The 26253-nt window shown below is 41.4% G+C and overlaps 1 protein-coding gene across 1 annotated transcript in view; it reads left to right on the forward strand.

Moving 5' to 3' along the window:
• Positions 1 to 26253, forward strand: part of odad2 (outer dynein arm docking complex subunit 2) — a 195267-nt gene that overhangs the window by 116344 nt on the left and 52670 nt on the right. Inside the window, exon 16 of the mRNA XM_039753888.1 lies at positions 15563 to 15805. Within this exon, the coding sequence (XP_039609822.1) occupies positions 15563 to 15805 (243 nt within the window). The remainder of the gene's footprint in view (positions 1 to 15562; positions 15806 to 26253) is intronic.

Here is a 26253-nt window from a genome sequence, read left to right on the forward strand (position 1 = left end):
AGTAAAATACACAGAAAAAGGAAGCAAAACAAGACTCAGACCGCACCCGTCGAGGTTGGCTGTTTTGAATCTAAAAAAGAAAAAGAAAGCAACAGTAAAGTTCAAATGATTTGTTATTTACAATCCAATATGTGTCCCCTTACAAACAGATGTAAAATATATTGTAAAAATAGATTACTACTTATACGACTATATTCTGCAATGTTATAAAGTAATTCAAGGATACATATGTTATAATATCTTGTAGTATTCTGAATTATATTGTAAAATATGTAAATTATTTCTATCTTTGTACATTGAGATGTATTTTCCAAAATATAAAAATGAATTGCTCAGTACATTTTAAAATAGTAGGAATACAGTAATGTAGTATAAATCACAAATATTATAACAGATTTTTATTATATATATTATAACAGATTTCTAAATTATATATATATTTTGTGCATGTTTTTAAAAGAATAGTTTTATTAGTTTATTGTAATCTATATTTGTATATTAACTTTCCACTAATTGGAAATTTGCTGGAGAACAGAAGCTGTAATATTCCAGATGTATTTACAATTAAAATTGCTCGCCTGCTAGTAGATTTAATCCTCTCTAGAAACTAATATTGAAAACAACACACGTTTAAAAAAATGGTAGCAACGTAAGTTTTTTAAACCAAAAATCTTGAAATGTGCAACAGCATGAAGCTTCCAGCCCACGTTTCACACGTTTCTACAGCACACATGCAGAGCCGTCCACTCGAGCAGCTCCTAGGCAGCTGTGGGCCGTTCAGAGTGCGGTGGGCTCAGTGGAAAGCCCCTCGCTAGCTTTATGCAGATTAAGAAGGAGCCAGGAATGATCACACAGAATACGGCATCGCTTACGGCAATATATTAAGAGAAACTTAAGATATAATCTTAAAAATATATTTATATGAACTACTTATATTTTACAGTAGCAGACCACGTGCGCTTCGCTGCAGTCGCAGTAGTTGGAATAATTATGTATCTATATGCGACTTATAGAGCTTCTTTATATACAACATTTTTGGTTTGTCCTCCTGGAGCAAAAATATATACATTTTTTCTAACAACACCGCCGGGAACACGTCTACTAAACACTAAGAAACACTAAGTAGAAACACTAAAGGAAAAAATACTATTCAGTAAATACTGCGTCTAGTAAACAGTAAATCAGTAAAGGAGAGAGGACTAAACACTAAGGAAAAAGAATGACAAGACTGCGTCAGCTGCGGAGCTCAGCTCGGAGCAAAATGAAGTGAATGAAATGACGTGAATGGGAGGGGAGATGATCACGTGACTCCCCCACCCGCCTTAACTCTCAATCCCTCCACAAACACAGTCTCTCGGATCCCAACTCTCCTTTATATAAGTCAGTAAAGGAGAGAGGACTAAACACTAAGGAGAGAGGACGGTAAGACCGCGTCAGCTACGGAGCTCAGCTCAGAGAGAAATGAAGAGAATGAAATGAGGTGAATAGGAGAGGAGATGATCACGTGACTCCCCCACCCGCCTTAACTCTCCATCCCTCCACAAACACACAAACACAGTCTCTCGGATCCCAACTCTCCTTTATATGTATAGATTATACTGTAAGTCATGTCAACGTATTTTTCACATTTTAAAAAAGCAAAGTAAGAAGAAATGTGTCTAAGAAAAAGAAAAAGTTTGTTTTTAGTTACCTTCTAATTTCACTTGATTGGTATACGGTGAGTAATGCAGACAAATAAATTCATATTTAAAAAAAAAAAGAAATTCAGAGGGAAATGCAAAGCATAATTTTAAATTTAAAAAAGCAACATAAGAAACAATTTGTCAATTGAAGAAAAAAGAACCAATTTAAACCAAGTTGTAGGACATGTCAACATATTTTTCAGATCTGTTGCAATGTTTCATTTTTATAAGAGGCTCATTAAGGGAAAAGGATTCAAAGTACATTTCGATTTTCATCTGTTTTGAGGCTGTTTGTGAAGAATCAATTAAAAAAGATATCACTTAACTAAAACGAACTTTACTCTATAATTTATTCCTAAATGGTAGCTAGTAATTTGAAAAAAAGAATTTAAGGAAAACAGAATAAATCAAAGAAAATGTAGGTATTGGATGTGTTTTATTTCTTCAGAATTTGTTAGTAATTTTAAAAACATATTAAAAAAAATCAAACCACTTGCTCAACCGGAAGAATCCTAACCCACCTCTTTTAAGTCCTTCACTATACTTATGTCCTACACTATTTGAAATTGGAAAAAAATCAAATTCTCACTTAGAGGGTCTGTTCAAAACTTTTTAAAAACCTGGCAGGATCTAATCGATTATATTTCAGAATATTTTATATTAGGGAGAAGGATTCTCTTTCCTCTTATCTACTCTGGTTGTTGGCCTTCCTCTCTTACTCTGGCAGTGAGGGTTGAATAGAATTTAGTTTTGATAAGTTGGACTTCTTTGTATGGAATGTTACTTTGAATAATTTCAATAAAGAAATCATCCATCTATCCTCCAACCCTTATCCTAACTACAGGGTCACGGGCATCTGCTGGAGCCAATCCCAGCCAACACAGGGCACAAGGCAGGAAACAAATCCCAGGGCAGGGCGCTAGCCCACCACAGGGCACACACTATGGACAATTTAGGATCGTCAATCCACCTAACCTGCATGTCTTTGGACTGTGGGAGGAAACCCACGCAGAGACGGGGAGAACATGCAAACTCCACGCAGGGAGGACCCAGGAAGTGAACCCAAGTCTCCTTACTGCAAGGCAGCAAGGCCACCACTGCGCCACCATGCCGCCCCCATTATCCAACCTGCTATATCCTAACTACAGGGTCACGGGGGTCTGCTGGAGCCAATCATAGCCAACACAGGGCACAAGGCAGGAAACAAACCCTGGGCAGGGCGCTAGCCCACCACAGGGCACACACACACACACCAAGCACACACTAGAGACAATTTAGGACCACCAATGCACTTAACCGGCATGTCTTTGGACTGTGGGAGGAAACCCACACAGACACGGGGAGGACATGCAAACTCCACACAGGGAGGACCCAGGAAGTGAACCCAGGTCTCCTTACTGCAAGGCAGCAGCACTACCACTGCGCCACCATGCCGCCCCCATTATCCAACCTTCTATATCCTAACTGCAGGGTCACGGTGGTCTGCTGGAGCCAATTATAGCCAACACAGGGCGCAAGGCAGGAAACAAACCCTGGGCAGGGCACTAGCCCACCACAGGGCACACACTATGGACAATTTAGGACCACCAATGCACTTAACCTGCATGTCTTTGGACTGTGGGAGGAAACCCATGCAGACACGGGGAGGACATGCAAACTCCACACAGGGAGGATTCAGGAAGCGAACCCCGGTCTCCTAACTATGAGGCAGCAGTGCCACCACTGCACCACCTAAAAAAATCAAATAATAATAATAATAATTACACGTATTTAGTGCTTAATCTACGTTAGTCCTTAGTGATGTTCTCTCTTTGCACTTAACTGACTGCTGGTTATTTAAAAAAGAACCAACTTAAGAGAAAAAAAAAATAAAAAACATCCAACCAAGTCAATTCATATGGTAGCCAACAACTAACTTTTTATTATTTCCACCTGTGTGTAATCAGCAACTGGAAGCAATTTAAGTAAAAAAAAAAAAAAGTATTAAAAAATAAATTATGACTTTAAAATGCCTCTTTAGTTTTACTTACCAAGAGTTACTGTAAGTTGTAGGAATTTCAGACGCGGCAGGATGACAACAGTAACAGGCCATCTAATTAAATGACATGCACCATTAACAGTAAGAATCGGTTTCTAATTAAAATAAATTACTTGGAACAAAAAGCAGCCGTCACTGAGGGCCATGCAGGACTACGTTTGAGTACTCGAGCCTGGCAGGGCCACAGGGTAGGATCGTGATATGAGAAGAAGTTGGGTACTGACAAGGGCAACGGCATCACCATTAAATGTAGTTCTGTGACTCTGAATTGCAAACACAGGCTCGGAAGTATACACATTTTACTAAATATCATTTATATAATGAACAATATGATTTTTGTTTTGTTTTTAATGACTTGTCAGCTCATCTTGGTGACATTACCAACGGTGGTGGGTTCAGGGCTCCCATAAGGACGATGGGAGTGTGGAGCAGACCCGCATCGTCACACCGATACTGTATATAGTGCATGTGTGTATATCTATTATACAGCACTCATCATTAGAACTTTAGAACATTAGAATAATCTGGATGAGAAGAGGCCATTCAGCCCAACAAAGCTCACCAGTCCTATCCACTTAATTCTTCTACAAAAACATCCAAGTTTCCAAGGAAAACACAGGCAGGTACAATCTCAAAACTTCATTCAAAATATGAGCGGTTACTTCAGCACTCAAGCACGTGAAACAGGATCCGTGACTCGGGCGATCATCCTGCTATAGCTTCCATCTTCAGAGTAGAAGAACACCAATGGCTCGGAATCACCGCTGTGGCAGGAGAGTGCGGGGAAGAGCAGGTCAAAGCCCCATGGTACATGTTCTAACCATTCATGCGAGAAGCATGTTACGCATAAGCCTCATCCTGCAGTGGACAATCAGTTGCTGCTTACCAGACACAGCAGAGCAGCTACAGAGTTGTCCTTGTACTGCTGCTGCCATTAGAGATGGCAAATCGCTGGCGACCCCAGTCACAATTAGTATACGTATTTTCTGTATATTCTTTGTAACAAACTATATTTATGGTCCCATGAATTTTGTTACAATGGGATTCCAACCAGTTACACACCCACATTGTACAGTATGCTGTGACCCATATACTCCTATATGCAATATATACAGGGGTGAGTCAAATGAAAACCTTAAATATGTATCCATAATTTATTACACCAAAGGTGTCGTACAGTTTTCTACGTAATCTCCATGGTGTTTGATACAAGTCCTCCAGCATTTATAAACTTCATGGATTCTTCTAGGGGGAAAAAAATGCTTTTGGTCGCATGCACAGACACTCATGGACCACCAGCTGCACCTCTTCATCTGACTCTTTTCAGCCATTGAGTAGTCCAGAAATGTCGTAATCACTGGGGATGAGTTTCTTTCAGCTAAGGAGTACGCTGCCTTTGCACCCACCTCACCGACACTTTGTGGAAGTGGAGCACATCGCGGATGATTTGGTGTACAGAACCATGACATATCCTTCATTGACACTCACTGACTTTCAATCACGATGCGTTCAGCTTCTTCAAATGGCAATGGTGTCACTACTCAGTGTGTCTGACCAGGTTGAGGAGAACTTCCTACTCCACTTGTACACTTGCTGGAGTGACAGACACACGTCCCCATACTGAGTCTTCATTTGTCAATGAGTTTTGATACGCTGCTCCACTTTGGCGGATGTTTCCAGTAGGGTTGCCATCTTTATATTGCTGCAACGGCATCACGTGGCTCATCTGCACTGTACTTCTGTACACCCACCTTCTCAACTGGACACTGCAAATGTCATTGCTCACAATGTGGCCAACTGACATGACAATGGTATGGTATTTAGGATTTCTATCACAATTTTAAGGTTTTTAATTGACTCACTCTTGTATACAAGCAGAGATACGAAAATGACCAGAATTGTTTACAGAAATTATCTTGATTAAACAACTTGCATGGGGGCGGCACGGTGGCGCAGTGGTAGCACTATAAAGAGACCTGGGTTCGCTTCTCGGGTCCTCCCTGCATGGAGTTTGCATGTTCTCCCCGTGTCTACGTGGGTTTCCTCCCAGAGTCCAAAGACATGCAGGAGCATTGGTGATCCTAAATTGTCCCTGGTGAGTGCTTGGTATGTGTATGCCCTGCGGTGGGCTGGCACCCTGCCCGGGGTTTGTTCCTGCTTTGTGCCCTGTGCTGGCTGGCTGGGATTGGCTCCAGTGGACCCCCGTGACCCTGTGTTAGGATTTAGTGGGTTGGACGATGACTGACTGACTGACAACTTACATGATTCCCGTTTTAGTCACCATCAAAATCTTCCCTTTGAGATGCAATCCACTTGTCTCAGCACATTTCCAGAACTCATCTTTTATTTCTATGTCAAGATCCTCCTATGATTTCTTTCTGGATTTCTTCCATGGTAGCAAATCTTTTTCCCTTCGTTCTTGTTTTTAATTTTGGTAACAAAAAAATAAATAAATTCAGAAGGAACAAGGTCGGGGGAACTTGGGGGTGTAAATCAACAGCCTTATTTTGATTGACAATCTGGTGTGTGCAGGTGCACGGTCGTGGTGAAATACACAGCTGCAATGTGCACCACTTCTCTAGACGTTTTTTCATCGTTATTTCCAGCAGACATCTCAGCAGGTCGATGTCATGTTGCTGGTTTACAGCTTGCTCACGGGAAAACACTCTTTATTAACAAGTCCATCAAACTGCAAAAACGCAGTCATCGTTGTTTTGGTGTTCGATTTGTCCTGTTATGTTTCTTTCAGTATGGAGACAAAAAAATCAGCAAAGTCACGCGCACGATTGTAGAATAAATGTCAGAAATACGCCCTCGATCAGCTCAGCATAGGGCCACTCGGTGGAGTGCTTAACCAGGCTGTAGGCTGATGATACTCAGGTTTATATTCCTGTCTGCAACTCTGCAATAAATCAACTCCACAACTGTCTTTCTGAACTAAGATCCTGGATGGCTAATAGTTTTCTTGATCTGAATCAAAATAAAATGGAGGTGCTTATGGTGGGTCCATCAGCTGAAGCTCAAATTGGTCTTGGACTTCTCGGCTCTTTCTCTGTCTTTTGCAAACCTCAAGTCCACAATCTTGGTGTTATCTTTGACAATAACCTCTCTTTTGAGAAACAAGTAAATTCTGTAGTCAAGAGTTGCTTCTTCCAGCTTCGTCTATTAGGTAAGATCAAGCCTTTCTTATCTTCTTGGGATCTTGAGAAAGCTACTCATGCTTTTATTTTTTCTCGCCTCGATTACTGCAACTCTCTGTATTTTGGGATTTGCAAATCCCAGATACGCAGGTTACAGTTGGTCCAGAATGCTGCTACTCGTTTTCTGGTTGGGGCAAGAAAGTCTGATTCTGTTTCTCCAATGTTAGCTTCTTTACGCTGGCTGCCTGTCAGTTTTTGAATTGATTTTAAAATCCTGTTGCTAGTTTTTAAATCTTTACATGGGCTCGCTCCTGCCTATTTATCTGAATTGTGTGTTTTACACCAGCCATCTAGAGTACTTAGATCTTCTGGTCAGTTGTCTCTTGTTGTCCCTTGTACTAAGTGTAAAACTAAGGGGGACAGGGCTTGTGCAGCTGCTGCTCCTCGCCTGTGAAACTCTTTACCTCATCACATAAAGGAGTCGTCTATAAATGAACTGTTCAAAACGAGATTAAAGACTCATTTCTATTCACTTGCATTCTGTGACCTCTTTGTGATTATACTGTATAACATTACTTCTGTTTATTATGTATTTCATTTATGTTCATATATTTTATTTCTATTTATGTTATTTTATTATTGTAAAGCACTTTGGCCACAGCATTCCTATGTTGTTTTAAATGTGCTGTATAAATAAATTGACATTGACGCTAACATTGACATTGACATAGGCACTGTAGGTACTCCCATGCTATTGAATGATTATGGGAATTTTTGGGTCCCACCTCATATGTGTAAAGAGACCATTTATATCTGCACATGTACCTCTAAACTGCATGCGGCTGGTGTGAGAAGGATAATGGCGGCATTGATGGAAGGACAGCTTCATGATCTTGCCAAATTCAAACAGGTGGCTCAGATATTGTGTGTTTCCAATCTCATTTGCGTTAGATTTATGTTCTAATATATTCCATACGCTGTGTGGCTGAGTACAGGGTTGCCAGGTCCCCAAAAAGAATATAGCACAGCGACAGCTTAAAAATAGAGAATTTCGCCAAAAAGTAGCCCAATGACTGAGGCAGACAAAAAATGACACACTGGAAAGCAGAGGGCGGTGTCAGAGCAAGAGGATTAGGTACACACCATCAAAGCCTGATTAGGGGGGGTTCCCCTCTCAGATAATTCAGAATGATATAATGGGAATATACCATCACACAAAGGGGGAGGTAAAGAACATATACAAGTGTGAAGAGCAGGGAAAGGGGTTGCCAGATGAATGAAAAACATGATAAAAATTTGTTGGAGGGGTGGTTGAAAAATAACCCAAAATACCATGTTGATTTTTAAAAAGTAGCCCAAAAAAGCAACCTGTGACAGCCCACTTCTTCCCACGGACGATGATCAAAAATTGAGCAAAAAACCTGCAGACCTGGCAACACTGGCTGACCAGGAGACCAAAGAATGTGAGGACTGGGTGGTTTCTGCCTCTGCTCACGTGACACGCCACGTCACATGACTCGGTACATTCTAGAAGATACTGCTTAGGGAGCCATTATCCTGGCTTGAATGCTGACAGTCTTTCTGAATGAACTGGCTGTTCCTAGCTTTATTTCTCTGCTGAGTACAAATTATTCTAACAATGTTATAAAAATGCCAAGGGTTTGTTTTTTATTATTATTATTACTTTTCTGGTACAATTGTAATGAAAAAGCAAGTTAAGAAAATTAATGGATGGATGAAAATCATTCAAAATGCATATGCAAATTATAATTTATTTCCTTCAACAATCACGAGGCAGCAACCATGTTTTGTAATTTAAAAAAAAAAGTAATTTTATTATCCAACGTTCATTTCTCCTGTACGAAAAGGCAAAATTAGATGTGTTTTTGTAAGGACTTTGTAGATGTGGGAAGTATGGAATCTCCTTTAAAGAGAAACAGATCCAACATGTGGTAACTATTTGCTTGATTAATGATGCATCAAAATGAAAAATGATTGAGCACAAAAATATAATTTACATTTTTGATTCGGAAGAAAATCAGGACATTTATTTTAATCATACATTGTTTAAATACCCTGAGATTACTGTCTTTATTGAACATGCAGAGTTAGAAAACAGAAAATTGTCTCCAATAATAAAATAGAATGTAAGATAATCTTTCTGAATACAAAATGTTCATGATCTAATGATAAATGGACTGCTGTCCTGCCCACTAGGAAATCAAACTTTTACATTTAGTGATTAAAAATCATAGTGGGATAAATCATCAGAAAGGCTTTAAAGAGAAGGAGGCAGGCTTGTCATTCTTCATTTAAAAGAATAAAATATATATATATATATATATATATATATATATATATATATATATATGTATATGTATATGTATATGTATATTTATATATATATATATATATATATAAATATATATAAAGTAAGTTTTTAATACCAAAAACAAGAAATCGTCAGCAGAGATACGAAACGCAGTTCATAGCATTCCATGCAGTTCTTGCCCAGCGGTATACGTAGGACAAACGTCAAAAAGAATCGCAACACGTATACAGGAGCATCAAAATGCTGTCAGAAGGAAGGACTCACAATCACTGATTTATACGCACACAAATTCAACCGGAACTTGCATTTAACTTAGACAATGTACAAGTAAGATTTAAGGCCAGTACTAAAAGTGCCAGAGAGCTGGCTGAATCTTGGCTATCAAACAAAAGCGTCATTAACAGACATAAACCCAGCGTATGCAAACTTAAGCAGAAGAACATCCTCATAATAAATAAAACTTTACGACCAACACCCTCCTAACCCCACCTCATTACCTCACCCCCCCACTACATATACTAGCCGTACCCCGTGGCTGCACCCACGTAGTAGTGAAACAGGACAAACTTTAAAAATCAAGAGACGTTGCCAGTGCCTCTGATCGTGTTCAGCTCTCACAGGAGAGCATTCCCTGCGAGGTGGAGAAGAGCATGTGGCCGTGATATCTCTGGCATTCAGCAGCTACCCTCTAAAACACACGTAGCTCGGATCGCTCTCTCTCAAAAACGTCAAACGTTACTCCTTAACAATCTGTAGATGATCATGTCTGTTGAACAAACAGGTATCGCTAGCTAAGCGGAGGTGAGGTGCACTCCAACACGTGGCAAGACGTAGACTAACTTGAACAGAGGCTGGCGAGTGAATGAGGAAGGCCCCTCCCTCCTGCATTCGGCCCACAGCCACTCTCTTGGATTTGCATAAATGCATCGGTACCACAAACGAACTCTGGTACTTTGCGCAATGAGAGAAGTCGCAGAATCAACCAGAAAGTTCAAGCAAATTATAGAAAACAACCAGATGTACATCTGTTAAGTAATTCTCTCGTGAAAAGCGGACAGCGCTTGGACAACGATATTTTTAAAACCATTTCTTAGTGAGCACCTATGGGCCAAGGGTAACCCACATTCCAAATTTCAAGTCCCAAGTCCTCATGGTTCAGGAGATTCCGTGATGAGTGAGTCAGTGGGATTTGCCTTTTATACAGTATATAAAGTGCCCTCCGTAATCTTTGGGATAAAGACCCATTTTTTTACTTGATAGCCCTCTCAGACATCGTGATTGAAGTGGACATTGTAGACTTTCATTTAAATGGATTTGCATACATTTCAGTCACACCATGTGGAAATGACAGCACTTTTTATACACGGCCCCCCATTTCAGGGAACCATAATGTTTGAAGCGTCACAGGGGTTTGTGATCACTCAGGTGGGTTTCATGGCTTCATAAGATACCTCGACCTGCTTCTACCCTTTGAAGTCTGTAGTTGCCATTGTTCAATATGAGGATGAGAGCTGTGCCAATGAAAATCGAAGAAGTCATCATAAGCTGAAAAACAAGAATGAAACCATTAGAGACATTGGTAAAACCTTAGGATGACCAAAATCAGCTGTCTGGAATATCACGAAGAAGAAAGAACACACTTTTGAGCTCAGTAATCACAAAGGGACTAGTAGGCCAAGGAAGACCTCCACTGCTGATGACAGAAGAATCCTCACTATGGTCAAGAAGAAGCTCCAAACTCCTGTCTGACAGATCAGATCAGAGACGGCTATCAGCAGAAAACTTCATGAATAGAAACACAGAGGCCACACTGCAAGTGCAGACCACTAGTTAACCACAAAAACAGGACGGCCAGATTACGGTTTGTGGAAAAGGACTTAAAAGAGCCTGTAGAATTCTGGGAAAAGGTCTTGTGGACAGACGAGACAAAGATGAACTTCATCAGAGTGATGGGAAGAGCAAAGTGTGGAGACCAAAAGGAACTGCCCAAGATCCAAAGCAGACCACCTCATCTGTTAAACATGGCAGTGCTGGGAATGTTCTGGCTTGGGTGTGTATGGCTGCCACAGGTCCTGGCACACTTCTCTTCACTGATGGTGGAAATGCTGATGCCAGTGGCACAGTGAATTCTGTGGTGTGTAGAAACATCTGATCTGCTCGAGATCCAGTAAATGTCTCCAAACTCACTGGATGGCACTTCATCCTACAATAAGATAATGAGCCAAACACACTGCTGAGGCCACATATGAGTTTATCAAAGTTGAAAAATGGAAAATTCTGGAATTGCTAAGCCAATCACCTGATTAAAATCCAATTGAACAGGCTTTCCATATGATGAGGAGAGCATTTAAGGGGACAAGCCCACCGAAACAAGCAGGAGCTAAAGATTAAAGGATTTACAGAGCATCCCTAGAGAAGACCTTCAGCACCTGGTGACGTATATGAATCGCAGACTTGAAGATGTCATTGCATGCAAGGGATATGTGACAAAGTGCCAAATGTGACGGCTTTAATAGACCTGCCATTGCTGTGTCTAAACATTATGGTGCCCTGAAATGGTGGGACTGTGTAGATTGGTGTAGTTGTGCGACCAAAATGAATGCAAAGTCTGCCATGTGCACTTTACTCACGATGTCCGAGGTGTTTGATTTGTAATTTCAAACTGTGGAACAGAGGGGTGAATCAAGGAAAAATAAATCTATGGAGGGCACTGTAGATTTTCAAATATTTCAACTCCTCATAGATATTGTTCCAGTGTTGTAGGTGAAGTGTCCAGAGAGAATTGTTAATATTGTGGGATTTGTACACTCCACCAAGCCGTGCTGACTTAAAACACGCTTTACACCAAAAAAAAGATGTATGCCGTTTGTTTCAAGACAAAGTAGCACCAATTATTTAATATCTGTTTCTGATTTAAAAAGACATAATTCAGTAAACCTCTAATGATTTACCTTCCTGGAATCATTTACTGGCTTTGGCAGCCAGGCCTTTCTGTACATTAACGTCCTGACTAGGCTGCCTTTCTTTTACTCTTATCAATTGCATTATTGATAGCTTTTAAAACCCCTCTTGGACCATCAGGTACAGTAAATGACTGAACTAATCATTACATAATATGGATTTCAATTCCAAAAGACAAAAGTAAACACATTTTTTGTCTTATTGTTTCTCTCTTAATTGTTTTTTTTTTTCATTGTTCCATTTTCTACAAAATGCTGTCATTCATTGTTTTGCTTCATGCTGCTGGGGTCAGAAACAAATTCAAGAGGAGAAATGTGTTTCCCATTCAATTATAACAGTTTTTAATTATCGTAATTAAAGAACTTGTTTTACATGGCATGGTGTGGGTCTCAGCCGAGATCTGCACTTTTGGTCCCTGTAGGTTTCCTCTGGTCCTCCTGTTTCTTTCCACGTCCCACTGATTACTTGGTAGGTTGATGGACAGCTGATAATTGGTTCAGCGTGTGTGTGTGTGTGTGAGGGAACTCATACTGTGATTGACCAACATCTTGTCCAGGATTGGTGCTTGTCTTGTACCTGATGTTCAAGAGAACTCCTGCTCCTCCTGGTCCTTGTAACAGATAAAGTGGAGTCAGGAAATGGATAAATGTAATAACAGTGTGGAAGCTGGCCCAGACACAGACAGGCAGACACGTTCATGTCACCCACAAACAAGTTTATTTACAATATTTACAGTCTTAAAGTGCACACACAAAACCCCCAAAGTCCTGGCCACACAATGCCTTTCTCTTCAGACCGCCTCCTTCTCTCTTCTCCAGCTCAGTCCACTCCACTCCCGACTCTTGCCTCAAATGAAGGGAGGCGGCCCCTTTTATTATCACCCGGATGTGCTCCAGGTGGGTTCCGGCAATCACCCACCGACCCGCCCCTGTGTGGCGGAAGTGCCGGCTGCATCCCTGGAAGCACTCCGGGTGTCCCTGCTCTTCTTCCCCCCAGCACTTCCTGGTGTGGCGGAAGTGCTGAGGTCCAGGGGCGGTGACTACGGACCCCTACAGGGTTGGGCTTCCATGCCCTCAACCCGTGGCCCCCAAAGCAACCAGGGTGGCAGCCCCCACGTGATCCAAGGCGGGTGCACCCCCTCTTCCGGTCCTTCATGGCATCTCGGCCGGGTCGTCGCCCCGGGCACCTCTGACAACAGATATTCTTACAATGTACATCTGAACTTAAGCTGACATACGAGGGGGGTACCCGAAAATAACCGGAACTGAAAAAAAAAAATTGTTTTAATAATATTTACTTACTGAAACTTTAGTCTCCTTCAAAGTACTCTCCATGTGAATGAATGCACTTGTCCCAACGGTTTTCCCCAATGGTGGAGACATTTTTGGCATCGCCGAAGAGGAACGTTGTCCAAGGCCTGCAGCGATTTTTCTTTGACACCCTCCTTCCTGTATGGTACAAAAATGATTTTCCTTTTTTTCGTATATGGGAACAAGAAAAAGTCGCACAGAACAAAGATCAGGTGAGTAGGGAAGCTGGCAAAAGGTCCAAGACACACAAGTCAATTCAGAAATCCCTTCAATAGTTTGACGACGATCTTCGTAAATTGCATTGCAAACTTTTTAAAGATTTTCTTCATTCCTAATTGTGGAAGGTCGGCCAGATCTTGGTTGGTCTTTGAGTGACATTTCCCCTTATTTGAAATGCGAAAACCACTTGTAGACCTGTGTTTTACGTAAAGCTTCCTCTTTAAAAGCAGTTTCAAGCGTCACTACAGTTTAAGCAGCTGTTTTCCCTAAGAGAAGACAAAATGTAACTCAGACTCGATGTTCTTTATGATCATCCACAAAAATCTCAGAACACATATAATACGCACCAAGAAAAACCGACACGAAATGGCGTGTGAACAATGCAGAGTGACGCCACTTGTCAGACTGCCACAGAATACTGTTAGTGGGCTACCCCTAACGGTGAAATTTGCAACTAACTCGAGATTGCGTGCCAGGTACAGATTCTGGTTATTTTTGGGTATCCTCTCGTACACTCAAAACTCTTAGGACCACCACGCTATCCTAGGTAGGGCCTCCTTTTACTGTCCGAGCAGCCTCAGTTCTTTGTGGCTTGGAGTCCTCAAGATGTTGGAAACATTCTGGTCCATGTTGACGGTTCTGTGAATCCCACGTTCTGCCACATCCCAAAGATGTTCTGTCGGGTTGAAGGCCACTGAAGAACATTGAACTCTTTCTTGTGTTCGTGAAACCAGTTTGAGTTGACTTTGGCTTTGTGACGTGGTGCATCATCATGCTGGAAGTAGCTATTAGAAGATGAATAAGATGTGTCCATGAAGGGATGCAATGGTCAGCAGTGATACTCAAATAGGATCTGTGGTAGCCCAAGATGGAAACTTAGATGAAGAGTGCAATGTGGATGGAACAGTTGGAAGGAGTGTTTTGTGATCGTAGAATGTAGACAAAGGTTAAAGGTGAGGTTGTGAAGACAGTCGTAAGATGAGCAATGATGTATGGAACTGAGATATGGGCAGTGATGGGAGCAAAGACAGAGAAGAAGTTGGATGTGGCAGAAATGAACATTTCAAGATGGATGTGTGGAGTTACAACAAGGACAGAGTAAGATATTAGACAATCAGAGGTATAACAAAGGTGGAAGAGACATCTAAGAAAGGACTGGAAAGTATGTTGAAGTGATATGGATGAGAGATAAGGAAAGACCATGAGTATGTCGGCAAAAGAGTGATGGGAATGGAAGTCCAAGGGAAGAGAAAGTGAAGCAGAGGTGGATAGATAAAGTAAAAGTAGATCTGAAGGAAAAGGGTCTGACTGGCGCTGGAGGTGCAGGACCGAGCTGAATGGAGAAGGTTCATCAAAAACATTGACCCCACATAGAAGTAAGAAAAGGTGAAGAAGAAGATTCAACTAATGATTGATTAGTATTAGTGGAACAAAAGTTTGATTGGTTTAATAAGTAATTATACAGGTGTGTTTCCTCAGTGATGGAGATTACAGTGTGTCTGTGCTATCAGTTTAAGGAGCAGAAGTGTGCCATGAAGTCACAGAGGGAGGTGTTCACATTGCAACACAATTTTCTTAACCCCACTTAATCCAGTTCAGTGTCGAGCTCATCTGTAGACAGGGTACACCATTGCTGGTAAAACTCATAATATAACCCTCAGAAGGTCGCTGACTGGTCTCCCACCAGAAACAAAAGAGTCCATTTAAACAGTGGCACTGTGCTATGGAAATGCTAATCATCTTCAGTAAAGGCTTCCTTTGCAAATGTACATAATAAAAATGTCTTATTTATAAAACAATCTGTTCACGACAGCTTTTTTTTTTTCATGGGCTATCACTGTAAAGTGAAAGATGACTAATTAATGTATTCTTCTTTTTAGATTTCAGGAGTACAAAGCAATAGACCTTCTAGTAGGATTGCTGACTGACCAGCCTGAGGAGGTTCTCGTTAATGTGGTGGGAGCTTTGGGAGAGTGCGCCCAGGAACAATCCAATCGAGCCATCATTAGGAAATGTGGCGGCATCCAACCTCTCGTTTCCCTACTGACTGGCACCAACCAGGCCCTTCTTATCAATGTCACAAAAGCGGTGGGAGCCTGTGCGATCGATCCTGAAAACATGACGTGAGTTTTTAACTTTTGTTTAACTGACAGTTCCGATAAAATGCGTGCAATGAATGGAAAATATCTACAGTCTTAAGTAGAAAACTGCACAGTCAACTTCACTGATGTTGTTTAAATGTGTAAGGATTGAAAATACTTTCCATAATTGCATTATTAGTTAGGAGCTAAAATATAGTGTGTCTAAAAGAATATCTATCTATCTATCTATCTATCTATCTATCTATCTATCTATCTATCTATCTATCTATCTATCTATCTATCTATCTATCTATCTATCTGTTATATAGTTCCCTATCTATCTATCTATCTATCTATCTATCTATCTATCTATCTATCTATCTATCTATCTATCTATCTATCTGTTATATAGTGCCTTATCTATCTATCTATCTATCTATCTATCTATCTATCTATCTATCTATCTATCTATCTATCTATCTATCTATCACTACACTTAATAACCTATACTGATAAACAGACAATATTTTTTCAGAAAGATGTACACATCTCTCTATTTTACAAGAAAATCTTGAGAGAAGACTTTTGCCAAGAGATTTTTTCAAGTCCCGCCCTCCTCTCAACCATTTTTCAGCCACGCCCACGGTCGTCTCACCTCTCATTCGTGTGAATGCTTTTGTCAGACACAGTTTCTACGCTCTCAGCTCTTATACATTATTACATTTTGAGTTCCTAATAAAAGAATATTTATTATGTCCAAATCTTATTGAAGAATTTTATTCTGAAGGGTTATCAACAGAAGAAATGAGTACATGGGCAATCCTAGCACAAAGAAACGTCAGACGTGAAAATAGTCGATCGGTTACACGGCAAATTGGTTTAATGTGTATCAATAGACTATGCTGAAACTGTTGGTGGTGATAGTGCGGAAGATGAAAACATCAACTTACAATATCCTGAAGAATATCTACCACCGTTAACACCACCCGGTCTTCCTTCCTTCTTCCTTCTGAATTACTGTAGAAAGAAGGATGTATCATAACAGGCGACATGAAAGGTAATATAGTACATCTTCAGCGGATAACATTAGACACCAAAGGAGATCTTGATATGCCATTCGTATTAAAATGTTTACAGTTTCCCATTAGAATAGCTTTTGTTATGACAAATAACAAATCACAGGAACAAACATTTGAAAAAGTTGGTTTATTAATTAGAGAGAAAGAAACGATATTCGCTCACGGACAATTATATGTTGTGTTGTCACGATGTATGTCCAAACACAGAATCAAAATTCAAAGCGATATTGGCAAAAATTAATTGGAAAAAATAGTTTTTACTGAAATTTTACAGTAAAAGTGTAAGTTTAAAAAGTATTTGCATGTTCATTTCAAAGCCAAACAGAGCGAAACGTATAACGCAACGAATACCTCTAACGCAACATGAAACATAATTTTCTTTCAATTTATTAATTTTACTATTTTTTAATATGGTTAATTACTCGCTGTAATGTAAAATAGTTAGTTCTATTATGCACATGTAACAATTCCCATGAAAATAAAAATCTTGTTAAATTTTACATACGCAAGCGGCAGATTCATGAAGTGGCTAGCACGCAGCACCCACCCGGGGGTTGGCAAGCAAAGCGAGCAGGGGGCAAAGCCCCCTAGTTTATTAAAACTTAAAAGCTGTAATCCATCATTCCTAGGTGTATTCAGATGCTGTGCTCTTTCACTCCCGATTGTGCTCAGGTGAATCCTGTTGGCTTTAATAATCCTTGAGATGTTTCTAGAATTTGATTCGAGTCCACTAGTGGAATCATTGGACATCATTTAGAAAGGCACACGTGTCCCTGTATATAGAAGGTCCAACAATTTATACTCCATGTCAACATAAAAACCAACCCATGAAGTCTAAGGAACTCTCTGTTGGCCTCTACGATCAGATTATGATGAGGCACAGATCAGGGCAAAGGAATTAAATCATTTGTAAAGCTCTGAGTGGTCCCAGGATCACAGTGGCCTCAAATACTGGGAAACTCAAGGTGTTTGGAACCACCAGAACTCTTCTTAGAGTTGATAGTCTTGCCAAATTGAGTAAACAGGCAAACAAAGGCCTTAGTCAGGGAGGGACCCAACATCCCATTGCTCACTTTAACAGAGCTTCAGATGTCATCTGCTGAGATGGCCAAACCTATCAGAAAGACGACCATCTCAGCAGCATTCTATCAATCAGATGTTTATGGCAGGGTGGCTAGATGGATGCTACTCTTGAGTGAAAGGCATTTGACAGTTCAAAGAACTCTGCATGCATGTAGAAAAATATCCTCTAGTCTGATGAGACACACAGTCTTTGGGCAAGCATTACGTCAGAAGAAGACCAGGCACTGCTCATTACCTGCCTAATTCCATTTCTACGGTGAAGCTTGGTGAGGGAAGCCACTCTTAAGTAAAAGACATGTATGTGACAGTTTAGAGGACTCTGAAAGCAAGAGGCGAAAAGATTCTGCGATCTGAGGAGACAAAAACTGAACTCTTTGGGAGTTCAGGCCACTTTCCTAATCAGGTTCAATCAACTGAATTGACCACAGGTGGACTCCAGACAAGGTGTAGAAACATCTCAACGTTGATCGATGGAATGGGATGCACTTGACGCAGATTTCAAGTGTCATAGCAAAGGGTCTGAATAATTGTGTCAATGTGAGAGTTCAGTTATTATTTTGAAAAATTGCCAGAATTCCTAAAGTCCTGTTTTCACTTGGTCATTCTGTGGGTTTTCAGTCTGGGAAGCAATGAATGGAAAATAATTTAACACAAGGCCGCAACATAACAAAGATTCTAAATGCTTTCTAAAGGCCTTTCAAATTTCAACCTGAACACTACTTCAAATGTTTGATCAAATTCCAGGATGCAGGGTTTTGTGATTAACCACAGTAACACCAAGCAGCAAATTCTGGACCGTCCACCTAAGTGTGCCCTCATGGTGAGACATGTACCATCTTAACCTACAAGCGGAGATCCCACTCCTTCCAGTTCCGTTTCATGATGGGTGTCTTTTTTGGTGCAAATTCTTTGTTACATTTTGTTTCTGTCCCTACATTTTTCTTTTCACTTTTGGCTCTGCAATCTGCGCGCCTTTAATTTCTTATATTCCTTCTGCCTCCATGCCAGAAAGCGATGCTAAATGGATTGGAAAGAAGCAAAACGATTAGCTATAATTGTACTTCCTTAAGTCCTGAACAACTTGCTCTTTCTGTTTCCCCCACGCATTTCCATTTCTGTTATAAATAATGGCAAAATGTCGGTGGAAAATCTTTTAAGGAAAATAATGGGTTTATAGTTGAGTCCTAGGCATTCCAAATATCAAAGAGAGCCTCTGTACGTGCCAACTGTGTATCTCACTGGGTTCAGAGTCCATGGTAAGCTAAACTCTCCTTGGCTTCTGAAGCGCAGCTTTGGAAAGCGCTTGCCGTAAATGGAATTCTGTACATGGCGGAACGCCTACCCTGGCAGTGTCAATGTTGCAAGGCGCGTGTACCAGTCTTGGACAGGGCACCAGTTCAGCCAACATGGGCCCAATTTAAAACTGCCACCTAAACTAACAGACACATTTTTCAGGAATGAAAACCAGTGTCACCAGACAAATATTTAAGGAGAATTTGTAAACTTCACACAGAGAGCAGCAACCAGGTGCGGGATAAAAATGGTTCTAAAAAAATGTCTCATAATGGGCTAGTAATCTTTAAAAGATTTTCAAGTCGATACTGCAAAGCAGCACATCTGCATTTCGGAAGCTCGTTACTGCAGCACCTCCACCATCTATGAAACCTCAAAGAAGACAAAAAGTGACAAAAGGGACTTTGTGCACCTCTGTGTGAGAGACCCTGCTGAGAGATGTCCTTGAGACATCTGTATTTAACCAGAGCTGCACTCATTCAGTCCATCTTACTTAGTGTGGGATTTCTTCTAAAGACCTTCAGTTGCTCCGGAGTTGACTCAGGTGTGCCACCCCAGAGCAGGTGACTGTTTAATGTTTCTTATTTCAATCAAGGAGAAGCATAAAGTGAGAGTTTCGATAATCATATTGTAATGGTTGCTACATATTTTATGTGCTTTTATCTGTCTCTGCCGCTTGCTCCCTTTGGAATAAATGTCCGAGGGAATGGTTGTCTTGGAAGATATCTCTTTAAGGGGAGCAGGGAGTCAAACCACGCCTGAGGGTCCTTGCCCAAACGCGCTGGTGTTTGTGGTAAGAAGGAGAACCGACTTAAAAAGGGAAGGAGGCGCGCATTTTAAAAGAAGGATTGTTTAAGAAGGAGCCGGGAAGGTGGATTAACAAGGACGCTATCTGTAAAGCAAATAATGCTCTGTAACTAGAACGGTTCAGGCGCGCAGAAAAAAGAGAGTGCTGGCTAACCAGAAAAAGTCGTCGGAGCGCACGGCTTTACCTTATATTTTTGACGCTGGCATCTGCTATGGTTAACGCCAATACTGTACACCCGGGTGAGGTGAACTTTAACATTCAATAAAAGAGTCGTCGCCAAGTCAGTGAGCTCGCTTTTTTATATCTAACAAGTCAGTGGGATACTTTGGCTAGTAGGCTGGATTTATCGGTGGACTTCCCAGGCCGGTTGGATTCAAAACTAAGACAAAGTTGATATAAAAGGAACTGGGGAATGCGTGGGGAGCGTGTATGCCTAATTTATATTTTTATATATATGTATATATATATGTATGTGTTGTGAATATTTTTGTGCTGTCTGTAAATGGTCATAAAGTAAACCCTCATTTATCGCGGTTAATCCGTTCCAGACTCTACTGCGATAATTGAATTTCCGCAAAGTAGGATTCTTTATATATAAATCTAATATTTTCGCAGTTAGAGCATAGAAAACCTGTTTACGACCTTCTAAATACGTTTTTTAACATTATTAAAGCCCTCTAGACATGAAATAACACCCTTTAGTCAAAAGTTTAAACTGTACTCCATGACAAGACAGAGATGGCAGTTCTTTCTCACAGTTAAAAGAATGCAAACATAGCTTCCTCTTCAAAGGAGCGCCGTCAGGAGCAGAGAATGTCAGAAGGAGAGAGAAAAGTAAACAATCAAAAATCAATAGGGCTATTGGGCTTTTAAGTGGAAGCACCACGATAAAGCGGCCGCAAGGAAGGGATCAAGGTGAAGGTAGTCTTTCAGTATTTTTTAGAGGAGCGTCCGTATCCGCTAGGCAAACAGCCTCTGTGCAAACAGCCCCTCCGTCAGGCAGAGAGAGTGAGAGAGACAGAGAAAAGCAAACAATCAAAAATCAATACGTGCTGTTAGAGCTTTTAAGTGTGCAAAGCACCGCGCGGGAAGCTTATCGTATATCATTGAGGAGTTTTATTTAATACATCATATACGTGCTCTGATTGGGTAGCTTCTCAGACATCCGCCAATAGCGTCCCTTGTATGAAATCAACTGGGCAAACAAACTGAGGAAGCATGTACCATAAATTAAAAGACCCATTGTCCGCAGAAATCTGTGAACCAGCGAAAAATCCGTGATATATATTTAGATATGCTTACATTTAAAATCCACGATGGAGTGAAGCTGCGAAAGTCGAAAGCGCAATATAGCGAGGGATTCTCTTTTCTGTTTTGCCATTTTCTGGGGAGTGCATTATTGAGGGGTTCAAGGGGGTGGTCATATTAATTAGTATTTATTTATTTGTTCCGGATTTGGGGTAGGATTGGTTAAAGGTTGTTTATAGTTTTGTTTGGTTGTTTATAATATATATTCTTGTTTGTTTAATTAACTTAATTGTTTGGGTGGTTATTTCCTTTTTCAAAGTTCAAAGTTTATTGTCATGTGCATAGTAAGGAAACACGTTTCCCTGTACAGTGAAATTCTTTCTTTGCTATCCACACCAAATTCCAAAACCAACGTATAAAGATAAGCATAAATAACAAGTAGCAGATAGATAATAAGTAACAGAGGCAGTATAAAGTATAAAAACAGAATAGAAGTATAAAGTGTAATTGTGCAGGTAAGTGTGTGATGGACAAGTCAAATACAGTCGGTGTGAGGTAGATAGAATGAGGTGAACCACGGTTATAAACTCCACTCAGTTATTTAGGAGTCTAATGGCCTTGGGAAAGGAAGAGTTCTTTAGCCTGGAAGTCCTGCATTTCATACTTCTGTACCTCCTGCCTGAGGGTAGAAGTGTGAACAGTTCATGCTGGGGGTGGGTGGGGTCCCTGAGGATCGAGGCAGCTCTCCGTTGAACTCATCACTTGTAGATGCTCTGCAGAGAGGGCAGTGAGGTCCTGGTGATCTTCTCAGCAGTCCTTACCATTTTTTCCAGGCATTTGCGGTCCATAACAGTAGTGTTGCCGTACCACACGGTGATGCAGCTGGTCAGGATGCTCTCAACAATGCAGCTATAAAAGTTGCCAAGGATCTTAGTCGACATATCAAACTCCCTTAGCCTCCTCAGAAAGTACGGCCGCTGCTGAGCCCTCTTGACCAGCTGTGTGGTGTTAAGTGTCCAAGTGAGGTCCTCACTGATGTAGACGCCCAGGTATTTAATGCTGCTCACCCTCTCAACTTCAAGCCCTCAGATGAACAGTGGCCGGTGAGCTTTCCTCTCCTTCCTCATGTCCACTATCATCTCCTTTGTCTTGTCTGTGTTGAGGGTGAGATTGTTGTCCTCATACCATGACGCCAGACTGTCCACCTTCCTCCTGTAGGCCGCCTCATCCCATCTGTATTTTTAAATACATAAAGGACATCTCAATCTAAGGGGATCAGATTGGGGTTAAGGTTCTGTCTGGTTCCATTCCCAATAGAATTTGCTTTTCCTAAGAGTAGGAGATTTGTGTATGTACCAGGCTCCTCATATTACTTTAAGAGGAACTTGCTACAATATGAAGTACATCAAATAAAATCAGTCTCATAAGTTTCTAGCATTTGAAATTAGGAAGATCGACGATGAGCGAAGCAGGCAAGTTTCAATCCACGTACTGTTTTGAAAAACTGAAACTAAAATTCCTTTTGCAGGCATTTTTGCAATTAGGCAACACAAAGTTCACTAAAAAGTGTTTTTTCTGAGGGTATGTATTGCTTTGCAATCACACCACGAAGCATCTCCATTCCCCGATTTGCACTGTGGTGAACTGCCAGTGGTCAGCTTCAACTCATAACGTCTGGCTCAGAAGTGGTCTTATTACAATGTGAGCTAATGGAAGAAGCTCTTGCCTCTGCCACACAGAGACTGCTTCTGAACACTGCGAGCGGAGCACTTCCTGATGACGTCAGCTGAGCTCTCTCTCTCTCACCCTGCACCTTTTCTGTGCAATGTCACCACTACACTCCACCTGTCCACTGTGCAAATCCCATCCTCGTCACCAAGAGTATTGCTGTGGATTCACACCATGAAACATCTCCATTTCCTGATTTGCACTGTGATGAACTGCCAGTGGTCAGCCGCAAACTTGCAGTGTCTGGCTCAGAACTGGTCTCTTTACAACTTGAGTTAATGGAAGAAATTTTTGTCTTCTCTGCCACACTGCTTCTGAACACGGCGAGCGTAGCACTTCCTGATGACGTGACGTCATCTGAGCTCTCCCTTTCTCAGCCCAGATCTTTTCTGCACAGCGTCATCGCTACACTCCACGTGTCCATTGTGTAAATCCTATTCTCGTCACCAGGTGCATTGCTGTGGATTCACACCATGATGAATCTCAGTTTGAAGGTTTACACTGTGGTGAACTGCCATTCGTGAGCCCTCAGCGTCTGGCTCAGAAGTGGTCTCCTTACAGCATGAGCTAATGGATGAATTTCTTGTCTCTGTCACGCAGAGACTGCTTCCTGATGACAGCAGCAGAGCTCTATCTCTCTCTCTCTCACCCTGCACCTTTTCTGTGCAATGTCACCACTACACTCCACCTGTCCACTGTGCAAATCCCATCCTTGTCGCCAAATGTGTTGCTGTGGATTCACACCACGAAGCATCTCCATTCCCCGATTTGCACTGTGGTGAACTGCCAGCGGTCAGCTTCAACTCATAACGTCTGGCTCAGAAGTGGTCTTATTACAACGTGAGCTAATGGAAGAAGCTCTTGCCTCTGCCACACAGAGACTGCTTCTGAACACTGTGAGCGGAGCACTTACTGATGACGTCAGCTGAGCTCTCTCTCTCTCACACCCTGCTCCTTTTCTGTGCAATGTCACCACTACACTCCACCTGTCCACTGTGCAAATCCCATCCTCGTCACCAAGTGTATTGCTGTGGATTCACACCACGAAGCATCTCCATTTCCTGATTTGCTCTGTGGTGAACTGCCAACGGTCAGCTGCAAACTTGTAACATCTGGCTCAAAAGTGTTCTCTTTACAACGTGAGCTAATGGAAGAAATTCTTGTCTCAGATGCAGAAAGACTGCTTCTGAACATTGCAAGATCAGTGCTTTCCGGTGATGTCGAGCTCTGCCGGCTGCAAAACCTGAGTAGCTTGAGTCTGGGAGATGGAGAGAAACAGATGCACTGGGCTCAGGAAGAATAAGCGAAAAAACCCAATGACTGCATGGTTTTATTCTGTTTTTATTTCTTGGATTATTTATTTGATTTTAACTCATGGACATCACTAATCTTATGGAATATTTCTTTTAACTACTTAATGGATGGAGCACGGCACTTTTTGAGCACTTTGTTTGTTTTTAATTAAAGCACCTAACAGTTTTGCTCCAACCCCTTGCTGAACATTGTGTGTGTCCTCATTTGCCTGGCTCATCTCCATACATTACTATTGACAATTATGGGTTCCAGAGGCTCCTGGAAGCACCAGTGAGCAGAGCCGTCAGCGCATGGGCATGCTGGGTGGTTGCCCGACGAGCATAGGGGCCCCATGCTAATCTATGTATGTTGTGACTTACTAAGTGGTTGTGTAGGCAGGGGCCCCAGTGCGTTGCTTTGCCCGGGGACCTATAATTAGAACATTAGAACACTCTAGACGAGAACAGGCCATTCAGCCCAACAAAGCTTGCCAGTCCTATCGACTTGTTTCCTCCAAGAAAACATCAAGTCGAGTTTTGAAAGTCCCTAACGTCTTACTGTCTACCACACTACTTGGTCGCTTAGTCCAAGTGTCTATCGTTCTTTGTGTAAAGAAAAACTTCCTAATGTTTGTGCGAAATTTACCCTTAACAAGTTTTCAACTGTGTCCCCGTGTTCTTGATGAACTCATTTTAAAATACAAGTCTCGATCCACTGTACTAATTCCCTTCATAATTTTAAACATGACCATGGGCCTAGTAATGGATGGATACATTTGCCCAGTGTGAGTGAAGGTGGCTCACAGCCAATCCCAGTAGCACTGGACACAAGGCAGGATCTATTACTAGCTACACTCAGACAGAGGCCATTCTGAAGTTACTTGTCCACTTAACTATGGTGTGGACACAGGGAAACTTGCAGGGTCCATATAAGTAATGCCAGGGTAGAGAATTCAAACCCAGGACACTGGGCGTGTGAGGAAGCAGAGCTAACCACTGTGATACCAGAATAAGTTATTAAACAAACTTAAAATAAGGATAACTCATCAATCCATATTCTGAACCCACTTATCCAGAGGGGAGGTTACAGGGATGTTGGAGCCAATCATAGCAGGCATATGACAGAAGCCCCGGAACAATCCTTGGACATGGCGCCACCCAATCACAGGGTGAATACGCAGACACATAATAGGAGCCAGTTTAGCATCACCAATCCACCTAACCTGCATGTCTTTGGACTGTTGGAGGAAACAATAGCATCTGGAGAAGACCCACATGGACAGAGAGAGAACATGGAGGGAGCACCGAGACTTAAACCCCAGTCTCCTCCTTTTTGTGGATCAGCAGCACTTTTACTGTGTCACTTTGCTGCAAAAAGAGAACTCATATCACGCTCTGTCAAAATGCTTTGGGAAATCAAATCCCATGACTAGACAGACTCCCTGGTTCTTTGCTTATCACTTTTCAGGGAGCTTCATTTCCCTTTATTTCATCTATTACTACCTACCAGAGGGGCTGACTTTGTGTACAGGTCTTTTAACCAAAACGTGAAGTATTCTTACAGATCCAAGACATAAAATATGACCTTCAAGTTTTGATTTCTAATGTCGTTTATAGGGCTAGCTGGGGAAAACCACTGGCCAAGGTGCACTATGGATCTCCAAGTGACTATTCGATGGGATTGCCATCTGTGTTCTGTTCTGATTTACCTTTTCTTCCTGGAGCACAGAGCGTTTCTAGTAACCTCCCACACAATCATTCTAATAAGGTATATACCATATTGAATTCAATTTTATATTACCCAGGGCTGAGCACCACTTGTGTTGAGTGTGCACGTTCCCCTGCGTTTCCAGGGGTTCTTCATTTTCCTCCCACATCCCATGAAGGTTTGGTTCGTTAGTTTCATTGTATTGTGAGTGGGATTGTAATCCATAAAATGACCCCATGTAAGGGAGCGCG

The sequence above is a fragment of the Polypterus senegalus genome, chromosome 5 (assembly GCF_016835505.1).
Source record: "Polypterus senegalus isolate Bchr_013 chromosome 5, ASM1683550v1, whole genome shotgun sequence".
Classification (NCBI taxonomy): domain Eukaryota; kingdom Metazoa; phylum Chordata; class Cladistia; order Polypteriformes; family Polypteridae; genus Polypterus; species Polypterus senegalus.